The sequence below is a fragment of the Gallus gallus genome, chromosome 34, assembly GCF_016699485.2.
Source record: "Gallus gallus isolate bGalGal1 chromosome 34, bGalGal1.mat.broiler.GRCg7b, whole genome shotgun sequence".
Taxonomy (NCBI): domain Eukaryota; kingdom Metazoa; phylum Chordata; class Aves; order Galliformes; family Phasianidae; genus Gallus; species Gallus gallus.
The window spans coordinates 1,356,436-1,373,710 of record NC_052565.1 but is presented as its reverse complement, the minus strand read 5'-3'; the positions used below and the strand labels follow the sequence as shown (position 1 = coordinate 1,373,710).

Here is a 17,275-nt window from a genome sequence, read left to right as displayed (position 1 = left end):
GGGCGGGACGGGTTGGGTTGGGCCGGGTGGGGCGGGGCGGGGGCGGCCCCAGAGCCGAGGGACGGCGGCAACCGGGGACCCCGCACAGCTCCCGGACCCCCCCCCCGGAGGGATCGGGTCCTTCCGCAGCCCCCGCACCGCGTGGGGCAGTCGGGATCCCGTAGCTCCACCCTGCGGGGGGGGGGGTTCAGGTTGCTGCCCCCCCCCGTCCTGAGCTGAGCAGGATGCAGGGAGAGTCCCCATCCGCAGCACAACACATCGCTACCCGCAGACCCCGCCCCCTCCCCACAACACCTCGCTCACCTGCACACAGCGCTGCGGAGCCCCAGCACTGCCCCCCCCCGGCCAGGTAACACCGTGCAGTATAGGAGAGGATCCTGCAGGGGATCCCCTGTGGGGTACAGCGCCCCCCCCCGCCCTCCAATCATCTCTGCAGAGGGGGAAAAGGGCATTGCTGCCCTCGATGAGGGGGTGGGAACCCCCCCAGAACAGCCCAGAGAACCCTACAAACACCCGCACAGAGTCCAAAGCAGCCCCCCCTTCCCCCTCCCATACACACACTCTCCCCATGGAACAATCAGGCACAGAGCCAGCTTTGGTCTCAAGTCCTTTATTCAGACTGAACTCAGGGACATTTGCAGCCCGGGGACATTTCCAGCTATCTTCTCCTTACATGGGCTTGGGGGGAGGCCGTGGGGCTGCACCCTGCAACACAAAAGCAAAACATCAGTGAGATGAAATAGGGGGGGGGGGGGCATGGGGAGCAGATCCCAACCCTCCCGGTGACCCCAACACACCCCACCCCAATACGTACCGCTGGCCTGAAGCGGGGCGGGGGGGTCCGGTCCTTGCGGGCCTCCCGTGAGCGGTTCCTCACCACCTTACTGTGGATGGCACAGCTGACGCAGTAGTGCAGCTTCACGTACAGCTTGGGCAGGACATAGGCTGGCAAAAAAAGGGGGGGGGGGGGAGGAGCAAAGAGGGGTGAGCCCCCACCTTCTGTACAGCCCTGGGGGGGACAGCATCCCCCATGCAGGGGACAACAGCGGCACTCACAGGGCTGCAATGCCCCATTAAGCACCGTTCCCCAGTGGGAAAGCAGCAGCACAGCGCTGCCACCACACAGCTGTCACTGCAGCCTCCACTCACTCAGGGCTCGGACCCATTACAGAGGGGGGGGGAAACCACAGCCCAGAGCCCCCCCCAGTGCCCATCCTGCAGCCCTTACAGTCGAAGACGCTGGCCTCCGAGATGTCCCTGACGGCTGCAGCCTCCACGATGTTCCTGATGACGAACTTCTTGATGGCTTTGTCCTTGGGGACGCAGCGGGCGCAGTTGGTGCAGCGGATGGGCTGGACGTGGCCGCGGCCCTTCTTGGCCCGACCGTTGTTCCTCCTCTTCTTCGTCTGAGGTGGGATTGGGGAAGGGGAGAAGGGGGGGGGGGGGGCAGAGCCCAGAACTGCTGTGAGCCCCCCCGCCTTATCCTGGCGGCGCCCCCAGGCACAGCTCTCCCTTCCCACGTACCCCAAACCTCCCCACATCCCCACAAAGACTCCCATGGACCCCCTCTCACCTCCCCAGCCCCCCCTTCAATCTCCCACCGCCCTACAAGGATCCCTCATTCCTCCCCTAAATACCCTCAGCACCCCCTCAAAGACCCCAACCCCATAAAGACCCCTCCCCAGAACCTCCTATAATCCCCTACGGACCTCCACGCCCAGCCCCCCCCACCCCCCCTCATCTCCCCACAGCCCCCCACTCCACCATCCCACAGCGACCCCCAACCCCCCCCCTTTCCCACTCCCCCTCATTTCCCCACAGCCCCACAAAGCCTCTCCCTAAGGACCCCCCACAGCCCAACCCACGTCCCACCTCACTACAACCGCCGCGGCCTCCCTGCACCCCACGAGGCCTCCCCACACCCCCCCCCCGCCCCTCAGGCCCCCCTCTATCCCCCTCCCAGCCCGATCCGCCGCCGCCACGGCTCACCATCGCGCTCCCGGGGGCGGCGGAAGAGGGCCCGGCCACGCGCCGCCGCCTTTATATAGCAGCGCTCCGCCCGGAAGTGGCTCCTGTGCCGCCCGGAAGTGGCCTCTGCGCCGTCCGCAGCGCCCCGCAGCGCCGTTCCGGGCCTTCAACGCGGCCCCGGTTGGGGGGTGGAGAGGAGCGGGGGTGGGGTCGGGTCCGGTACTGGGAGGGTTGGGGGAGAGGGGATCGGGACTACTTTTCCTGCGGGCGGCGGAGGGATCCGCGCAGTGCGTGACGGTGAGGTGACTGCGTGCGTCGCGTGCGGCACGTGGTGCGTGTGCGCCGCGGGGGACGCTGGGAAATGTAGTCCGGGGGGGGAGAAGAAGGCGGTAACGCGCGGCTCGGAGGGCAGCGCGGGGGTCCTGGGTCACGTGGCCTGCGCCCCCCCCCCCTCCCAAAGTATCCTGAGCCCCATCTGAAGTGCCCCTCATCCCCTAAAGTACATCCTGCACCCCCAAAAGGGTCCTACAGCCCCCCCAAATCTGTCCGCCCCCAACCCTGGGGTGTCCCATCCACCCCCCCCCGCACCCCCCCCCCCCCCCTCCCAGCGACGCAGCGTTAAATTATGCGGTTTATTTGTAACAGACCTCAGCCGTACAGTACAAAACTTACAGTAGATCTCATCCACAAAGGTACTTACACTATGGTACAGATACAAAAGCTGCGGAGCGGCTCCGACCGCACGGGGGGGGGGCGGTGGGGGGGGGGGAGGAGAGGGGACAGCGAACCCATGGACGCTACAAATGAAACGCGTTAAGGAGGAGAAGGGGATGGGGGGGGGGTGGGGGGTGGGGGGGGGGTATTGCACATCGTCGTTGTTCTTCATACATCTGATTAAAAAATATAGATATGTACAGGAGGGGGACGCGACCTGGGGGGGTACAAAATCCCTACGTCTGCTGTAAAGCAAAGCGACAGCGCAGCCCTGAGCTCCTCTGGGTGAGGGGAGGGGTGGGAAGGTGGGGGGGGTGGGCTCAGAGCCCCCCCCCCTCCCTCAGCCCAATTGCCCCCCTATACCCCCTCCCCCCACCCCTCCCCCCCGCTCTTTATGAGCTCCGGACACGGAGTCGGCGGCTGCCACGTGAAAGGAGGAAAATAGGAACCCAAAATGAACTGAAATCCGGAGCGAAGCGCTGCCGTGTGAGGTGGTTGTGTTATCCCATAGAAAAGAATCAGCCTTTGGTTTCACCCTCAGGGAGAGAGCAGCCCCTGCTGAGGGTACATGCGGTGGGGGGGGGGGGGGGGGAGGGGGGTGCCAAGGGGGACCCCCCCCCCCCTCCTTATACACCCCCGTTTTTGGTTATCGCCCTCAAAGCCCCCCCTCCCCCCCCAGGTGTGGGGCTGAGGGAGCACAGAGCCTTCGCCCCACGGCCCCTTTGCTGCTCAGAGTTGTGCCAGCCCCCCCCCCCCTCAGTGGGGCCGGACTGGGGGGGGGGTGGGGGGGGCACAGAGAGCTGAGAGCCCCCCCTGGGGTTATAGCACCTAATGTGAGGGTTGGGGGGGGGGGTTCCCCCCCGACACCCCAAAGGGAACGTCTCAAAAATTCACGCGAGACTTTGGTGGGTGGGGGGGGGGGGAGGGAAAGAGTTATAAAAAGAGAAACTAAAAAGCTCAATAAATAACAGAGTGAGAAAAGGGGGGGGGGAGGGAGGGGAGGGGGGGGGGAAGCACAAAAAAGTCCGTTAATATTAAATAACTCCATTTATAAAAAGGCAAATTGTTAAGAGCTCCCCTCCGTGGGGTGGGGGGGGGGGTTGGAAGGGTTGGGGGGGCTGGGAGGGGGTGGGGGGGGGGTTGGGGAGGATTGGGGGGGGTTTGGGGGGGGGGGGTCTTTTTTTTTTTTAATTATTGTGTTGTTTTTTTTTTTTTAAATATCTTTTTGTAGCCAAAGTTCAGTGCAAAGGAGTTAAAAAAAGGAACGACAAACAACAAAAAGAACAACCCCAAAATTAAGAGAACCAAAAGAAGAGTTCTGGAGAGGGGGGTGGGGGGGGGGGGGGTCTGAGAGTGGGGGTGGGGGGGGGGAGAAGGTGAGATGGGGGGGTTGGTGGGGGGGGGGGGCTCAGCCAACCTTATGCTCTCCCCTCACGATGTGCGAGGAGAACTCGTACCGGTCCTGGCTGTGATGGCCGCAGATGTTGCACTCGAAAGGGTCTCTGAAGCCGTGGCAGCCCATGTGGATGGTGAACATGACGTGGTCCAGGAAGAGGATGCGGCAGTGCTCGCAGCGAAAGGCTCGCACCGTTTCCCCGTCCTCCGTCACCACCCGCAGCGCATCCCGGCCGCCGCCGCCGCCGCTCGGCGCCGAACGCGTCGCTCCCTCCGCCGCTTTGGGGTCCTCTTTGGCGTACGCCGGGCTGTGACGGCTGCCGGGGCCGTTTCCCGGCGGGGGCTGAGCCGTCCGCTCCTCGTGGATGCTCTCCGTGTCCGTGGAGTCGTGGCAGCCGTTGGTGGGCGATGCGCCGCCCCCCTCCCGTCCCCGGTACAGCGCCTGCGTCCCGTCCGCCGCGTCCTCGTGGCCCTCGGCGACGTCGCGGCCACCCGGCAGCTCCAGGCGGCCCGGCAGGGGTTGGAGTTGGGTGTAGACGGAGCTGATGACGGGGGTCACCTCTGAGATGCAGTTTGTGGGGGGCAGGCGGAGAGGGCGAAGGTGTTCGCCCCCCATCAGAGCCAGGGAGCTGCCGTAGGAGGGGTCCAGGGGGTGGTGGGCCGACACCATCTCCACGTCCTTCTCAAAGCCGGCGTTCACCTCGAAGGGGAGGTCGGACAGCGCGAACCGCATCTGCTTCTCTCCTGTGGGCAGGAGATAGACAGCGTCAGAGCGGGCACCGGGACCCCCACCCCACCCCACCCCATCCCATCCCATCCTGCACACAGCCTCACTACTGTCCCACCCCCATCCCAATCCCATCCCATCTCATTCCCATCCCATCCCACACACAGCCCCACTACTGTCCCACCCCCATCCCATCCCAATCCCATCCCATCTCATTCCCATTCCATCCCACACACAGCCCCACTACTGTCCCAACCCATCCCATCCCTTCCCATCACATCTTATCCTGCACACAACCCCACTGCTGTCCCATCCCATCCCACCCCACCCCATCCCATCCCACCCCATCCTGCATATGGCCCTGCTGCTGTCCCATCCCACCCCACACGCAGCCCCACTGCTATCCCATCCCATCTCCTCCCATCCTATCTCATCCTATCTCATCCCATCCCATCCCACCCCACCCCACCCTACACGCAGCCCTGCTGCTCTTCCATCCCATCCCACCCCACCCCACGCACAGCCCCACTGCTATCCCACCCCACCCCATCCTGTCTCATCTCATCCCATCTCATCTCATCCCCATGCACAGCCCTATCCCCATCCCACCCCCATCCCATCCCTTCCCATCCTGCCCCACACACAGCCCCACTACTGTCCCAACTCATCCCATCCCTTCCCATCACATCCTATCCTGCACACAACCCCACTGCTGTCCCATCCCATCCCACCCCATCCCTTCCCACCCCATCCCACCCCATCCCACACACAGCCCCACTGCTGTCCCATCTCACCCCACCCCACACACGGCTCTGCTGCTCTTCCACCCCATCCCACCCCATCCCATCCCACCCCAACCCATGCACAGCCCCGCTGCTATCCCATCCCACCCCATCCCATCCTATCTCATCCCACCCTACCCTATCCCACCCTATCCCATCCTACTCCACGCCATCCCATCCTGTCTTATCCCATTCCATCCCATCCCATCCCATTCCACCCCATCCCATCCCATACTGTCTCATCCCACACCACACCACCCCATGCCATCCCATCCCATCTCATCCTACTCCACGCCACCCCATCCCATCTCATCCCACCCCATCCTATCCCATCCCTCCCCAGCCCGCAGGGTGGAAGGCGCAATGCGAGCACCGACAGCGCCCAACTGCAGAGCGTGAGCCATCAGTGAGCCTCATCCCCACCCCCCACCGCCCCCCTCTCCCATCTGCCCATGCTGGGGAGGGAGCAGCCCCTTACCCACGAACTTCTGAGGCGTGGAACGCTTCCTCTTGGTGAGGCTGTTGGCCAGGCGGTCGATGAACGTCGGCCGGTCGGCAGAGGGGTGCAGCAGAGAGTCCGGCACGATCTCCAGGTCCCGCATCTCATCACCTGGCGAGGCAATGGGATGCAGGTCAGGCAGTGGGTGGCACAGAGAAGTGGGATGTGGTGAGGCAGCACCCGCTGTGCCAGCCCCGGTAAGCACCTTCTACCCCATAGCCACTGGGCACGGATGTGGGGACATGCACGGACAGCAGGGGGGCTCCGGCTGCGACCCCCCCCACCACTGCACACCCCCAGCACCCACCTTGCTGGCCGGCCAGCGCCTGAGGCTCAGTGTTCAGACTCTGCAGGTAGCTGTGGCAGCGCTCCTTGTGCTCCTCCAGCGTGCTCTGCTGCTTGTAGCTGCGGCCGCAGTAGTTGCACTTGTAGGGCTTGCCGACGGTGGGGGAGGAGACTGCAAAACACACCGATGGAAATCAGGCCGTGAGGACGTGCAGGTGGCCACCGAGCCACACACACTGAGCTCCAGGCTGGCTCTGCTCTGGCACCTCTGTACAGGTAGTTGGGTCAGCGCTGAGAAGCTGCTGTGCGCTCCAAGTGATGCTTCACAGCACTGGGATGGAGCCCAAACCCAAAGCCCCCAGAGCCCCAACCCACAGCCCCCGGAGCCCCAACCCACAGCCCCCGGAGCCCCATCACCATGGCCGAGGCAGTGGGCACAAAGCTGCCTCCCCGCTGCTCCCAACCAGAGGGCAGCAAAAGGACCACGGTGCATTTCCCTATGGGAGCTCCAGCTCAGCCAGCAGAAGCCAATGCTGAGCGCACCCCTCCCGCTCCCCTCTCAGCGGTGCTCCTGCACTGAACGTGGCTTTGTCACGGTCCAAAGGTGGGGGGTGAGGAGGGGGTGCTGCCAGGCCCTGAGCGTCAGCACAGGAAGGCACACCAGGAGTCGCTCCCTCCATTTAGCTGTTAAAGCCTCGGCTGCAAATCGCATCACATCTCATTGACCTCCATCCCTTCCTCAGCTCTGAGTTCCCCACACAGCTCTGTGTTGTCACTCCTCGCTGTCACATCCAAATGCTGCGCATAGGGGCCGCCCCCTCCCCGGCAGCGGCTGCAGTGGGGTCTCCTCAGGACCCCGAGGTGCAGGCATGCAACACACAGCACCCATAGGGCACGCAAAGCCCACCCCAAAATCCCCTCCAGCCTCGGGTCTGTGAGGTAGAGGGGTCCCCAGTGCTCAGTACAGCCATCCCAGGGGGGATGGGGGGGGGCAGGGTGGGGGTGCACAGCCTCTGATCTATCCCAGCACCACGCAGTGCGTTTGATCTGGATCTGAACGCCTCTCCTTTTTGGACAGCACATCATCTGAGATGAAAGCTGCTGAGTCCCTCGTGGGAATGGTGTGAGATCCAAATGGCTTTGTTAAGGGGTGGAGGGGAGAGCTGCGCTGCTGCCATCCGCCGGGCAGGGCGAGCGCCCGGCTCTCACCTGTGAAATCCACATTAAACGAAGGTTTTCCCGGTAATTAGCTCCCATATAGACTGATTGCTGTTTGATGTGCTGTGAGGACGTGTCCCACTTCTGTGTCTCTCGGCGAGGGCTCACAGACACCTTCATATGGCAGCAGCTGGGGGAGGCTGGCAAGGCTCCCAGTTGGGTTCTGGTCCCAGGGATGGGGGGTTCTGACAACAGGAATTGGGGTTCTGACCCCAAGAAAGGGGATCTGACCCCTGGGATGGGGGGAACTGAACCCAGCAGTGAGGGTCTGACCTCAGGGATGAGGGGCTCTGATCCCAGGGATGGGGGGATCTGACATTGGGAATTGGGGTTCTGACCCAGGAAAGGGGATCTGACCCCAGGGAAGGGGGGAACTGTACCCAGAAGGGTCTAACCCCAGGGATGAGGGGCTCTGACCCCGGAAAGGGGATCTGACCCCAAGGATGGGGGGATCTGACAACAGGATCTGACAATTGGGGTTCTGACCCCAAGAAAGGGGATGTGACCCCTGGGATGTGGGGATCTGATCCAGGAAAGGGGATCTGACCCCCGGGATGGGGGGAACTGAACCCAGGGATGGGGGGATCTGACATTAGGAATTGGGGTTCTGACCCCAAGAAAGGGAATCTGACCCCTGGGATGGGGGGAACTGAACCCAGCAGTGAGGGTCTGACCTCAGGGATGAGGGGCTCTGATCCCAGGGATGGGGGATTCTGACCCCAGGGATGGGGGGATCTGATCCAGGAAAGGGGATCTGACCCCAAGGATGGGGGGTTCTGACAACAGGAATTGGGGTTCTGACCCAGGAAAGGGGATCTGACCCCAGGGAAGGGGGGAACTGTACCCAGAAGGGTCTAACCCCAGGGATGAGGGGCTCTGACCCCGGAAAGGGGATCTGACCCCAAGGATGGGGGGGATCTGACAACAGGAATTGGGGTTCTGACCCCAGGGAAGGGGGATCTGACCCCAGGGAAGGGGGGATCTGGCATTGGGAATTGGGGTTCTGACCGAGGAAAGGGGATCTGACCCCAGGGAAGGGGGGAACTGAGCCCACAAGTAAGGGTCTGACCCCAGGGATGAGGGGCTCTGACATCAGGAATTGGGGTTCTGACCCCAGGGAAGGGGATCCCAGCCGTCCAGCAGGATGGGGACAGCGCTGCTCTCCACACCCGAGCACAGCAGGAGCACACATGTGCTCTTTGCTCTCCGCAGCCGATGTCAGGAGGGGTTCTGCTGCCTCCAGCCACCCACTTCTGGCTTCTTTTTTTTTTATCCTCAGAGATAAGGACAGATTCCAGGGTCCGGATTTCTTTGCCTGTTCTTCCCATAAGTGTCAGAGGCCATTAAGCTCACCTCGTTCCCAGGGGGAATGGGTTCTTCTGGGCAACTGAACCCGAACCGCCCCAGCAGCACTGCCAGGCAGGGCTACCCACAGCCCCACCAGCTGAGACACAACAGAACCAGAGGCAAAACCACCTCTCAAACGTCACGTCCAGCAAAGCCAACAGTCAGAAGAAAGCAAACGGAACCCCTCCGTGCTCCGTGTTTCCATCGGGGCAGGGCACACCCAAGGGTGGGACCTCAATAAAACCCATTAAACATTTATCTTTACGAGAAAGAGATGCAGCGAGCCCAGCACCTCCAACACCCCCAGCTTCACATCCAGGACACAACGACCCCCCAACACCCCACCCACCACCCACCCAACGTCGGTGCCGTGCCATAGGAAAGCTCAGGCTGACCCACCGAGGTACAGTGCTGCTGGGTGGGCCGGGTTCAGCTCCCACCTCTCAGTGCATCCCTCCCCATCTCCCCGGCCGGGCACCCACCGGAGTGAGTCCTCAGGTGTCCGGTGAGGGCGTCCCTCCTCCGGCAGGCATAATTGCAGAAGGGACATTTGAAGGGCTTCTCTCCGGAGTGCAGCTTGATGTGACGCAGGAGGTTTCCCTTCTGGGTGAAGGAAGCCCCGCATTGGTTGCAGTGGAACGGCCTTTCTCCTGCACAACACAGCAGAGCATGAAACACCCCCAGGAATACAGAGCTCAGCTCCATCCCTCCACCCCCCCCCCCCCCCCCCAGCCCCAGGAATACAGAGCTCAGCTCCATCCCTTCACCCCCCCCCCCACCCCCAGGAATACAGAGCTCAGCTCCATCCCTTCACCCCCCCCCAGGAAAACAGAGCTCAGCTCCATCCCTCCACCCCCCCCCCCCCCCCCAGGAATACAGAGCTCAGCTCCATCCTTCCAACCCCCACCCCACCCCCAGGAATACAGAGCTCAGCTCCATCCCTCCACCCCCACCCCCACCCCCAGGAAAACAGAGCTCAGCTCCATCCCCCCCCCCCCCCACCCCTGACCCCCACTCACCCGTGTGGCTGCGCTTGTGCACCATCAGCACGTTGGGGCCGATGCACACCATGCCACACACGTCACACTTCAATTTGCCATTGGGCAACCTGATGCCACCGGGGGAGTGTGGCTCCTGGCCTGGCCCATCGCAGTAACCCAGGGGCTCGGAGAGGGAATCCTCCACGATGACGCTGTCGTCCTTCTCCAGCATGCGGTCCTCCTGCGCCAGCAGCCGGCTGCCTTCCTCATCGCTGTACATCTCCACCTTGATGGAGCTGGCTGCAGGGGGGGCAGAAAGGACACAGCTCAGGCAGGGTTTGCTCCTAAAGGAGCAGGCACTGATGGGGCTCTTTGCTCTGACAGCACGCATCTCCTTGTGCTGCTGGGGATGTTGGAACAGGGCACTGAGCACGGGGGTTATGGTCTGGATGGCCGCCTGCATGTCCTAAAGGCCACCGCTTTGGTGCTTTGGCGACCGACTGTGGGTGTAAAGCATTTTGTTCCCCTCATCCAAAGGCAGAGGGGGAAGGAAAAGCCACTGAAAGCACTTGGGAGGACGCAGAAAACACTGAACGTTGACTGCGAGTCAATAAAGGCTCCACGTTTCCTGGCACGAAGAGCCCGCTGTGAGTCCTCGGCCAGCAAAGCCCAGCGTGCAGCAGAAGAGCACTCTGCTGGTTCTCTCACCCTTGCTGGAAAACCTGGGATCCAACTATGGAAACAGAGAGAAGCCGAGCAGGACAGCACTGCGGGGAGCAGACACTACGAGAGCACACAGCCACCAGAGCCCAGGGTGACAACACAGCGACCCATGTGGCTGCTGGGCAAAGGTCCCACATGCTGGAGATCCCCCCCTGCCAGGGCTCTGCCCACCCCGGGAGAGCCAAAGGGCAGCCCAGGAGAGCCCAGCAGAGCTACAGGCACTGCTGGCCGGAGCTGGAGGGCATGGAGTTGGGGGCAACACTGCCACAGACCCCCCCCCACACACATCTCTCCTTCCTCCTGCAGCACCAGGAGCGGGGCAGCTGCAAGCGACCTACATTCCTGGCTGCTCCAGCAAGCTGTGCAATGCCACAGATCAGATGGGCTCCAGAGGATGGCAATGGGGCGGCGAGGGCTGAGCTGGCACAGATGGGGAGAGGAGCCTTCCTCCTTCCCTCCTCTACCTCCACAGAGCTGCTCTCTCCCTCAGCCTCACCTCCAGACCCCTCCTGGAGGCAGAGCAGTGCCACGCAGAGCACGTCCTCAGCTGACCTCGTTGGGAAGCATCCTCCCACTGAGCAGAGTGGGAGGGAATCCCTTAGGATGTGCCGTGGACATTGGGACCACCTGCTCTGCTCCCCTGTGCTGCTCTGAAACCCGGCCCGGCTCACCCACGTGGCAGCACACAGAGCCCACAGCCTCAAAGCAAACACTCACAGGGATCCCTTGAAACATCCCATTTCTTCCATTTAAAGCACGAGGATCTTTCCAAGCCCTTCGGGGAGCTGTTGGGGCTGAACTTTACATACACAAAGGAGATTGCTGCTGCTTGCAGGGATGATTCCAGCATCCAAGCAATGGGAACGCAGCCCTGCAGGAATCCCAGAAGCTTCCAGACCCGATGCTGATGTGTTCCCCAGGGCTCGTTTGGGTCTTTGCTGGGGGCAGAGGGCTCTCTCAGCTGTGGGTCCGGGCACGAAGCTGAGTGAGGAGCCCAGGAATCCCAGCTCTCACTGCCTCACTTCCCCTCCTGTCCCGCAGACAACACCGCCTTCCCAGAGAGGCTCTCAGCAACAGCAGCTCCGCATCCAGCCCAGCTTTGGCAACCACAGACACTTCCAGGCTGTCTGCTGAGCCATCGGCCAAAGGCACCGCAGGCTGCAGCCCGGGGGGGGGGGGGCTCAGCAACCACAGCACTCCTGGCAGAACCACAACCTTCCTTCCACACTGCCCAGTGCCACTGGGAGCACCGGGGGGGGGACCCCATGGGAGCACAGACACAAAGCAAAACACCCCAATCTCGGCGGCAGGAGCCGCCCGGGTGCACTGACATTCACTGCACTTTGATTTTCTCCCTTCCCCCCCCCCCAACCCAATCAGAGATCCCCCGAGGAGTTGTTTTTTTCTCCCGGGCGCAGGAGGAAGGCCAACTATTGTTCTGTAATTCTCCTTTCAGAACCAACGCTGAGTCCGGCCGTGCTGGAGAGCCGTCTCCTCTGGCAGAACAGGTTATATAATCTTCTTGCTCCTCTGGGGCACGATGCTTGCTGGATGAACCAGCTGTGAAGTCAAGTCAGATCAGAGCAATGCCATCACCGGCGTCCTGCTGCTCACGGGGAAGGGCTCCTTACTGCCCTTTCAGCTGGTCCACGTGCTCAGCTCCTTTTGCTTCCAACAGGAGCCTGAAGTGGAGAGCGCGGTTCATTTCTTCACAGAGCTTCTAAGCGTTTTTAGAGGGCAAATAGATAACAAATAGCTGGAAAAATGCCCCCCCCTCACACACACACCCCGGTCCAGTGGAGGTGACTCACGACGTTACCCCTGCTGAGAATGAAATCGGTGTTCATCTGTTCACCCTGGCTCAGAAAGGGCTGCTTTGAAACGCCAGCACTGAAGCAGAGGTGTCCCCACCACTGCACGTGGGTCAATCACAGGGGAGTTCCTCTGCTGATGGGGGAGTGCTGCACAACTCCGTGCTCCATCAGGGAGAGAGGGAACACTCGAACTGCTCAGTCCCACATCCCTCAGTGGAGACCATCTGATAGACGGCCCCATTGCAGAGCACAGCCACAGCACGGACACCCACCCGCTGCCCCGAGTGCTGCTCAGCCACCGTTGGCCCCACAGAGCTCAGCCCACAGGCAGCACTGTGGGGTGGCAGCAGTACAACACCCAATGGGACAGCCCGGACCCACAGTGCTGGTGGAGGATCTCAGTGCCACCTGAAAAGCGGACCCATGAAGACCTCGGGGGGGGGTTAAGGGGGGTTGGGGGGCACTCACCGCTGAGGGAACGGCTGGGGGAGGAGTGCTGGCTGTTGGGTGTGCTCACCACAGCTCCCACGATGGCCGAGCTGAACTCCTTCTCCAGAGAGGAATCCCCGCTGCCTTTGGGAACACAGAGAGGGAAGAGGGATGTGAGTGAGCCCTGAAGCTGCCCACCCCCCCCGCCGTTGAGCCCCGCAGACCCCTTGGCGTGCAGCAGTGTTGCGTGGGGCACACAGCGGGATGACCCCCAGCAGGTATCTGTCCCCCTCCCCCCTCCCCAAGAAGCAGCCCCATGCCCATTCCCACAGGTGGGACGTGGCAGCAGCACGCAGCAGAGCCGTGCCCACAGCCCCCAGCCCACAGCGGGGAGGGCGAAGTACTTTGGGATGGGAAGCACAGGAGCTTTGTGCTCAGCCCCCCTTTGGGACAGACAGGACCCACAGTGCTGTGCCCCCCCCCCCCTCCCCCAGCCTCCCCGCCGTGCCCCTGGCTGACAGCTTGCCAAGCGTGCTGCAGGGAATACTGGGTCACATTTCCTTTGCTCCAAAAACAAACGGAGGTGCCCATGGCACTGGCAGACGGTGTGGCTCCCCGGGGAGCTCCTGGCTTCAGCCAATGCCAGCACTGCTGCTGGATGGGCTCAGCCTGGCAGCATCCCCATCCCCACTGCCCTGAGAGGGACACAGCTGTGCCCCAATGGCCTTTTCCTCCAGCCAGGCTCCAGGCTGAAGGAGAAGCCAAGCAGAGCAGCAGCCCAACTTCAGGGTAGCTCAGCTCCGTGCACCCAAACCCCACAGCCAGCAGCAGGGAGCGCTCTGCAGGGTCAGCACAGCACCCACAGCCCTGAGGCAATGATCCCCCCCTAACAGCACAGCAGCCCTGGGCTGCGCCCTGACCCCTTCCACCCCATCCAACAGCCCCGAGCACTCAAACTTCAGCCCAAACCTCCAGGGCTTGGCTTGGCACAGCTCATTAATGAGCTGTTTGTCAGGCCTGCAGCGTTCATTCTCCCCAGCTCCTTAATGAACAGGGCCGGATGCTGAAGTCTGGTGAGCACCTTACGAAGCCAGCCACCCAAAACAGCAGGTGGCAATCAAGATGGGACGTACCAGATATGTAGGACCGTCCATTACAGTCTTCTATATCCATCCTTAAGGTGCGCTGCTGAAAGAGAGAGCAGAGCAGAGTCAGAGTTTGCCCTCAGGAGGTACTCAGCCATCTCTCCCCCCCCCCCCCCCAAATAAAACACGTCTGGGGCAGAGCTCTGCTCACCCTGAGCTCCCACAGCGCAGCCCCACATCACCATCAGCCCCGGGGGAACACAAACTCAGCCGTGGGGGGGGCACAGTGTGGGCACAGAGCCATCACCCACCCCAGGGACAGACGGTGACGGAGCACTGGCAGCACAGAGTGGGGACGTCTGGTGCCATTCTGCTGATGGGAAGGGTTGGGTGTGGGGCAATAGGAGCGAATGCCAACACCAGCATTGTGCCCAAAGGTCTGCAGGCACCACACCAAAGCGAGAGGGAAACCCACCCTGCTGGGACAGCGCACACATTCCGCATCCAAGTGGCTCTTATTGGTCCATTCCCATTGCTTCGCTCTGCTGCGTTACACTCAGACATCGCCTGCATGCAGTGCCATCAGCTGTGCAGGGAAAGTCCCCTCTCTGGAGCACAGCCCAGCCTGGCAGCGGTGGGCACGCAGCCCTGAGCTCCTCTGAGCTGTGGGCAATGGGGCCGAGACCCCCTCCCCTCATTTCTAACCCCCGGCCCCTCCACACACACAGCATTTGGTGCCACCAAGCAGAGACCTCAGCGCCGCCGCGCCGAAACTGGAGCAGCGCTCAGCACTAAAAGAAGGGCTGCCCCCCCCAGGGGCCGCACTCAGGGAAACCAAACCCCCCCCCAGCAGCCCAGTTTAACCAAAGCCCGGGGCTGAGCACGCAGCCATCCAGACGTCCTCTGTGCTGAGCACACATGGGGGGGCTCCTGAGGACAGCAGGGTCAGCGTGCGCCCCCCCATCCCGGCCCTGCGCAGCCATCCCCGCAGCTCGCAGCCCCCTGACCCCCCCCCCCAAGGATGGACCCACTGCCTTCACACGCGGGGTGAGGGCGGTACGACGCAATCCCTGCAGTTTCTCTTCCCGAAGCATTGTTTCCATTCGCTCCGTTTTCCACCATGAGAGCTTTTTTTCCGCCTTCGCCACGAATCGGAGCGCGCGGAGCCGTAGAGAAGAAGGGCCGCAACATTGGAACGGCACCGAGGTCCATCTCTACGGTCCCACGGGGCCGGGCAGCCCCAAAGCCAGGAGGAAAGGCAGCAGCCCGTTGTGTTTTATCCATCACCAAACAGCTCTCCTTCCCTTACTTTGAACCGGCGCTGCAGCAGAAACGGGGCGGCCGACGGAGCTCCGTGGGGTGGAGGGAGGAAAACTCCACGGGGTGCGAACCCAAAGCCAAATAGGGGGGGGTGGGCAGCAGCTCAGGACCCCACACTGCGCCCCAACACGGGGGCAGCCCCCCCTCCTGGGGCGTCCGTTGCCATAACTTCACCCGCAGGGCCGTGGATGGAGGACGCACAGCGCCGATGAGGTCCGGGGATGAAGTCGGAGCTCGAAGCAATGAAGGCCATCGTTGGGGGCTCTTCGTGCAGCATCAAAAGCCGCACCGTCACCAACAGCAAAGCCAACCAACAGCAAAGCCAACCAACCAACGTGGGATGGAAGGGCAGCGCTTCCCCATAACCCCCGCGGCCAACGGGGGGAGGTCCTCCAGCACTGCTCGGGATGATGCGCTCCTGGGGGGGGGGGGGGGGGGTGGAAGATGAGCTCCTGGGGGGGGTGGAGGATGCAGAGCAGCACTTCGGACAGCTGTGGTCCCACATCCCGGCTCCACGCAGTCGGGGTTCCGATGGAAGCATCCTCAAGGACCTGGGGCTGAGTCCCTCCGTGGTGCATCCCGTCCTGTGCTGCTGGGAAGCGCTGCCTCCCCATCCCCATCCCCATCCCCATCCCCAACCCCATCCCATCTTCTGGGGGCTGCGAGCTCCGTCCTATGGCTCACCCCCACCCCCCCACCCCCCCAGCATGGAGGCCACCAACCCCAACGCCCCGCAGACCCCACACTGCCCTACAGCCGCACAGAGATCCACCGATCTGACCCCATACGGCGCTTCCATTGCTCCCAATACCCACAGTGGTCCCCCCCCGGTGCCCCCCCCCTCCCTTTCCAGGACCCCCCCCCCCCCCAGCCAACAGCACAGCGGCTGTGAGCGGAGGAAGAACTGATGGGACGAGGAGTCAAAACGAAGCTGGGGGGCACCGGGGGGGGGTGGGGGGGACCAACGGTGGGGACAGAGTGAGCCCGGGAAACCCGGACCGGGTGGGTGGGGGAGAGGGGGGACGTGGTGCCCCCCCCCCCCCCGGTGCTGAGCGGCTGCGGGAGCCCGGAGCCCCCCGTGCCCCCCCCCGGGGCTGCGGGCACAGCTCCGCTGTCACCGCCGCTGCCATTGTTCGCGGAGATGTCACCGGGAGCCGCCCCCGTTACCGACCCCCCCCCCCCCCCCCGCCCCTATTCCGGCGGAGGAGCTCCGGAACGCGCCCGACCCGGGGGGCGTTGGGGTGAAGGGAGGGGAGGAGGGGGGGCCGCCGGGGGCCGCCCCGCAGCTCCGAGCAGCGCTCCTCGCACCGCCCCCCCCCCCCCTCGGTTCCCCCCCCCCCACCGCTCTCACCGTCTCGGCGCGGGGCGGCCCCCCCTGCCCGGCCCGGGCGCGGGGAGCGGCGGGGGGGGCTCAGCGGCCCGGCGGCGGCTCCGGTTCCATCGGCGGCGGCTTCACCTGAAGAGGGCCCGGCCCGGCCCCCCCCCCCCCCCCCCCCCGCCCGCCCGCCCCGAGCCACTTCCGGGCCCCGCGCGCAGCCGCGCGCCCAACGCCGGCGGGAGGGGGGGGGGGGGGGGCGGGGGGGGCGCGCGGCCACCGCGGGCGGCGCGGGGGGGGGGGCGGATGGGGGGGGAGGGCCGAACGCCGAACGCATCGATGGGGCCCGAAGCAGTGCGGGCTGCGGAGCGCCGAGAGAGAGAGGGAGCGCCGAGCGAAGCGCTGAGACGGGGGGGGGACACCGAGGGTAAGGGGGGGAGAGGGGATGGGGGGGTACGGAGGGATAGAGAGACCCCGGGGGGGGGGGAGGGCACGGGGAGGAGGGGGATGTGGGGATATGGGGGGGCCCGGGGGACGTGGAGGGGCCCATGGGGTCACAGTGGGACGGTGGGGGGGGGTCTGAGGGGCGCAGGGGGTCCTATGGGAGCGGAGGGCGATATGGGGACGGGGAGGGGCTCCGGGAGGGGCTGAGGGTCCCGCGGGGTCGGAGGGTC

The 17,275-nt window shown here is 63.7% G+C and overlaps 2 protein-coding genes and 1 long non-coding RNA gene across 6 annotated transcripts; 1 reads left to right on the top strand and 2 right to left on the bottom strand.

Annotated features, from left to right (window-relative positions):
- Nucleotides 1–594: 594 nt before the first annotated feature.
- On the bottom strand, nt 595–2,017 carry RPS26 (ribosomal protein S26). The gene is made up of 4 exons (XM_015300309.4): nt 1,990–2,017; nt 1,229–1,406; nt 815–945; nt 595–705 (listed from the first exon to the last, which is right to left on the bottom strand). Exons 1-4 carry the CDS (start codon nt 1,990–1,992, stop codon nt 670–672), a joined length of 348 nt encoding a protein of 115 aa, XP_015155795.1. The 5' UTR covers nt 1,993–2,017; the 3' UTR covers nt 595–669.
- A 2,029-nt stretch (nt 2,018–4,046) lies between these two features.
- Nucleotides 4,047–16,744, bottom strand: IKZF4 (IKAROS family zinc finger 4). 4 transcript variants are annotated; one of them, XM_046905003.1, is made up of 9 exons: nt 16,638–16,744; nt 14,442–15,704; nt 14,015–14,069; nt 12,921–13,025; nt 9,955–10,215; nt 9,418–9,585; nt 6,393–6,542; nt 6,065–6,196; nt 4,047–4,821 (listed from the first exon to the last, which is right to left on the bottom strand). In XM_046905003.1, the coding sequence occupies exons 3-9, from the start codon at nt 14,052–14,054 to the stop codon at nt 4,091–4,093; spliced, it is 1,587 nt and encodes a 528-aa protein (XP_046760959.1). In that variant the 5' UTR covers nt 14,055–14,069; nt 14,442–15,704; nt 16,638–16,744; the 3' UTR covers nt 4,047–4,090. The 4 variants fall into 4 exon arrangements, with proteins under 4 accessions (XP_046760959.1, XP_015155792.2, XP_025001262.2 ...); XM_015300306.4 differs by lacking the exon at nt 14,442–15,704; XM_025145494.3 differs by lacking the exon at nt 14,442–15,704 and having other exon boundaries at nt 14,015–14,066.
- On the top strand, nt 6,084–7,626 carry LOC112530903. The gene is made up of 3 exons (XR_003072631.3): nt 6,084–6,218; nt 6,305–6,646; nt 7,449–7,626. It is a non-coding gene; the product is annotated as an uncharacterized LOC112530903 (long non-coding RNA).
- Nucleotides 16,745–17,275: the final 531 nt, after the last annotated feature.

Coding starts and splice junctions, on each gene's coding strand:
- RPS26 (XM_015300309.4), bottom strand. Junction 946..1,228: donor GGAGGCCAGCGTCTTCGACT/GTAAGGGCTGCA, acceptor TTTTTTTGCCAG/CCTATGTCCTGCCCAAGCTG. Junction 706..814: donor CGCCCCGCTTCAGGCCAGCG/GTACGTATTGGG, acceptor TTTGTGTTGCAG/GGTGCAGCCCCACGGCCTCC.
- IKZF4 (XM_046905003.1), bottom strand. CDS start 14,054: ATGGATATAGAAGACTGTAATGGACGGTCCTACATATCTG. Junction 6,543..9,417: donor ACACCTGAGGACTCACTCCG/GTGGGTGCCCGG, acceptor TGTGTTTTGCAG/TCTCCTCCCCCACCGTCGGC. Junction 6,197..6,392: donor GGCGCTGGCCGGCCAGCAAG/GTGGGTGCTGGG, acceptor TTGCCTCGCCAG/GTGATGAGATGCGGGACCTG.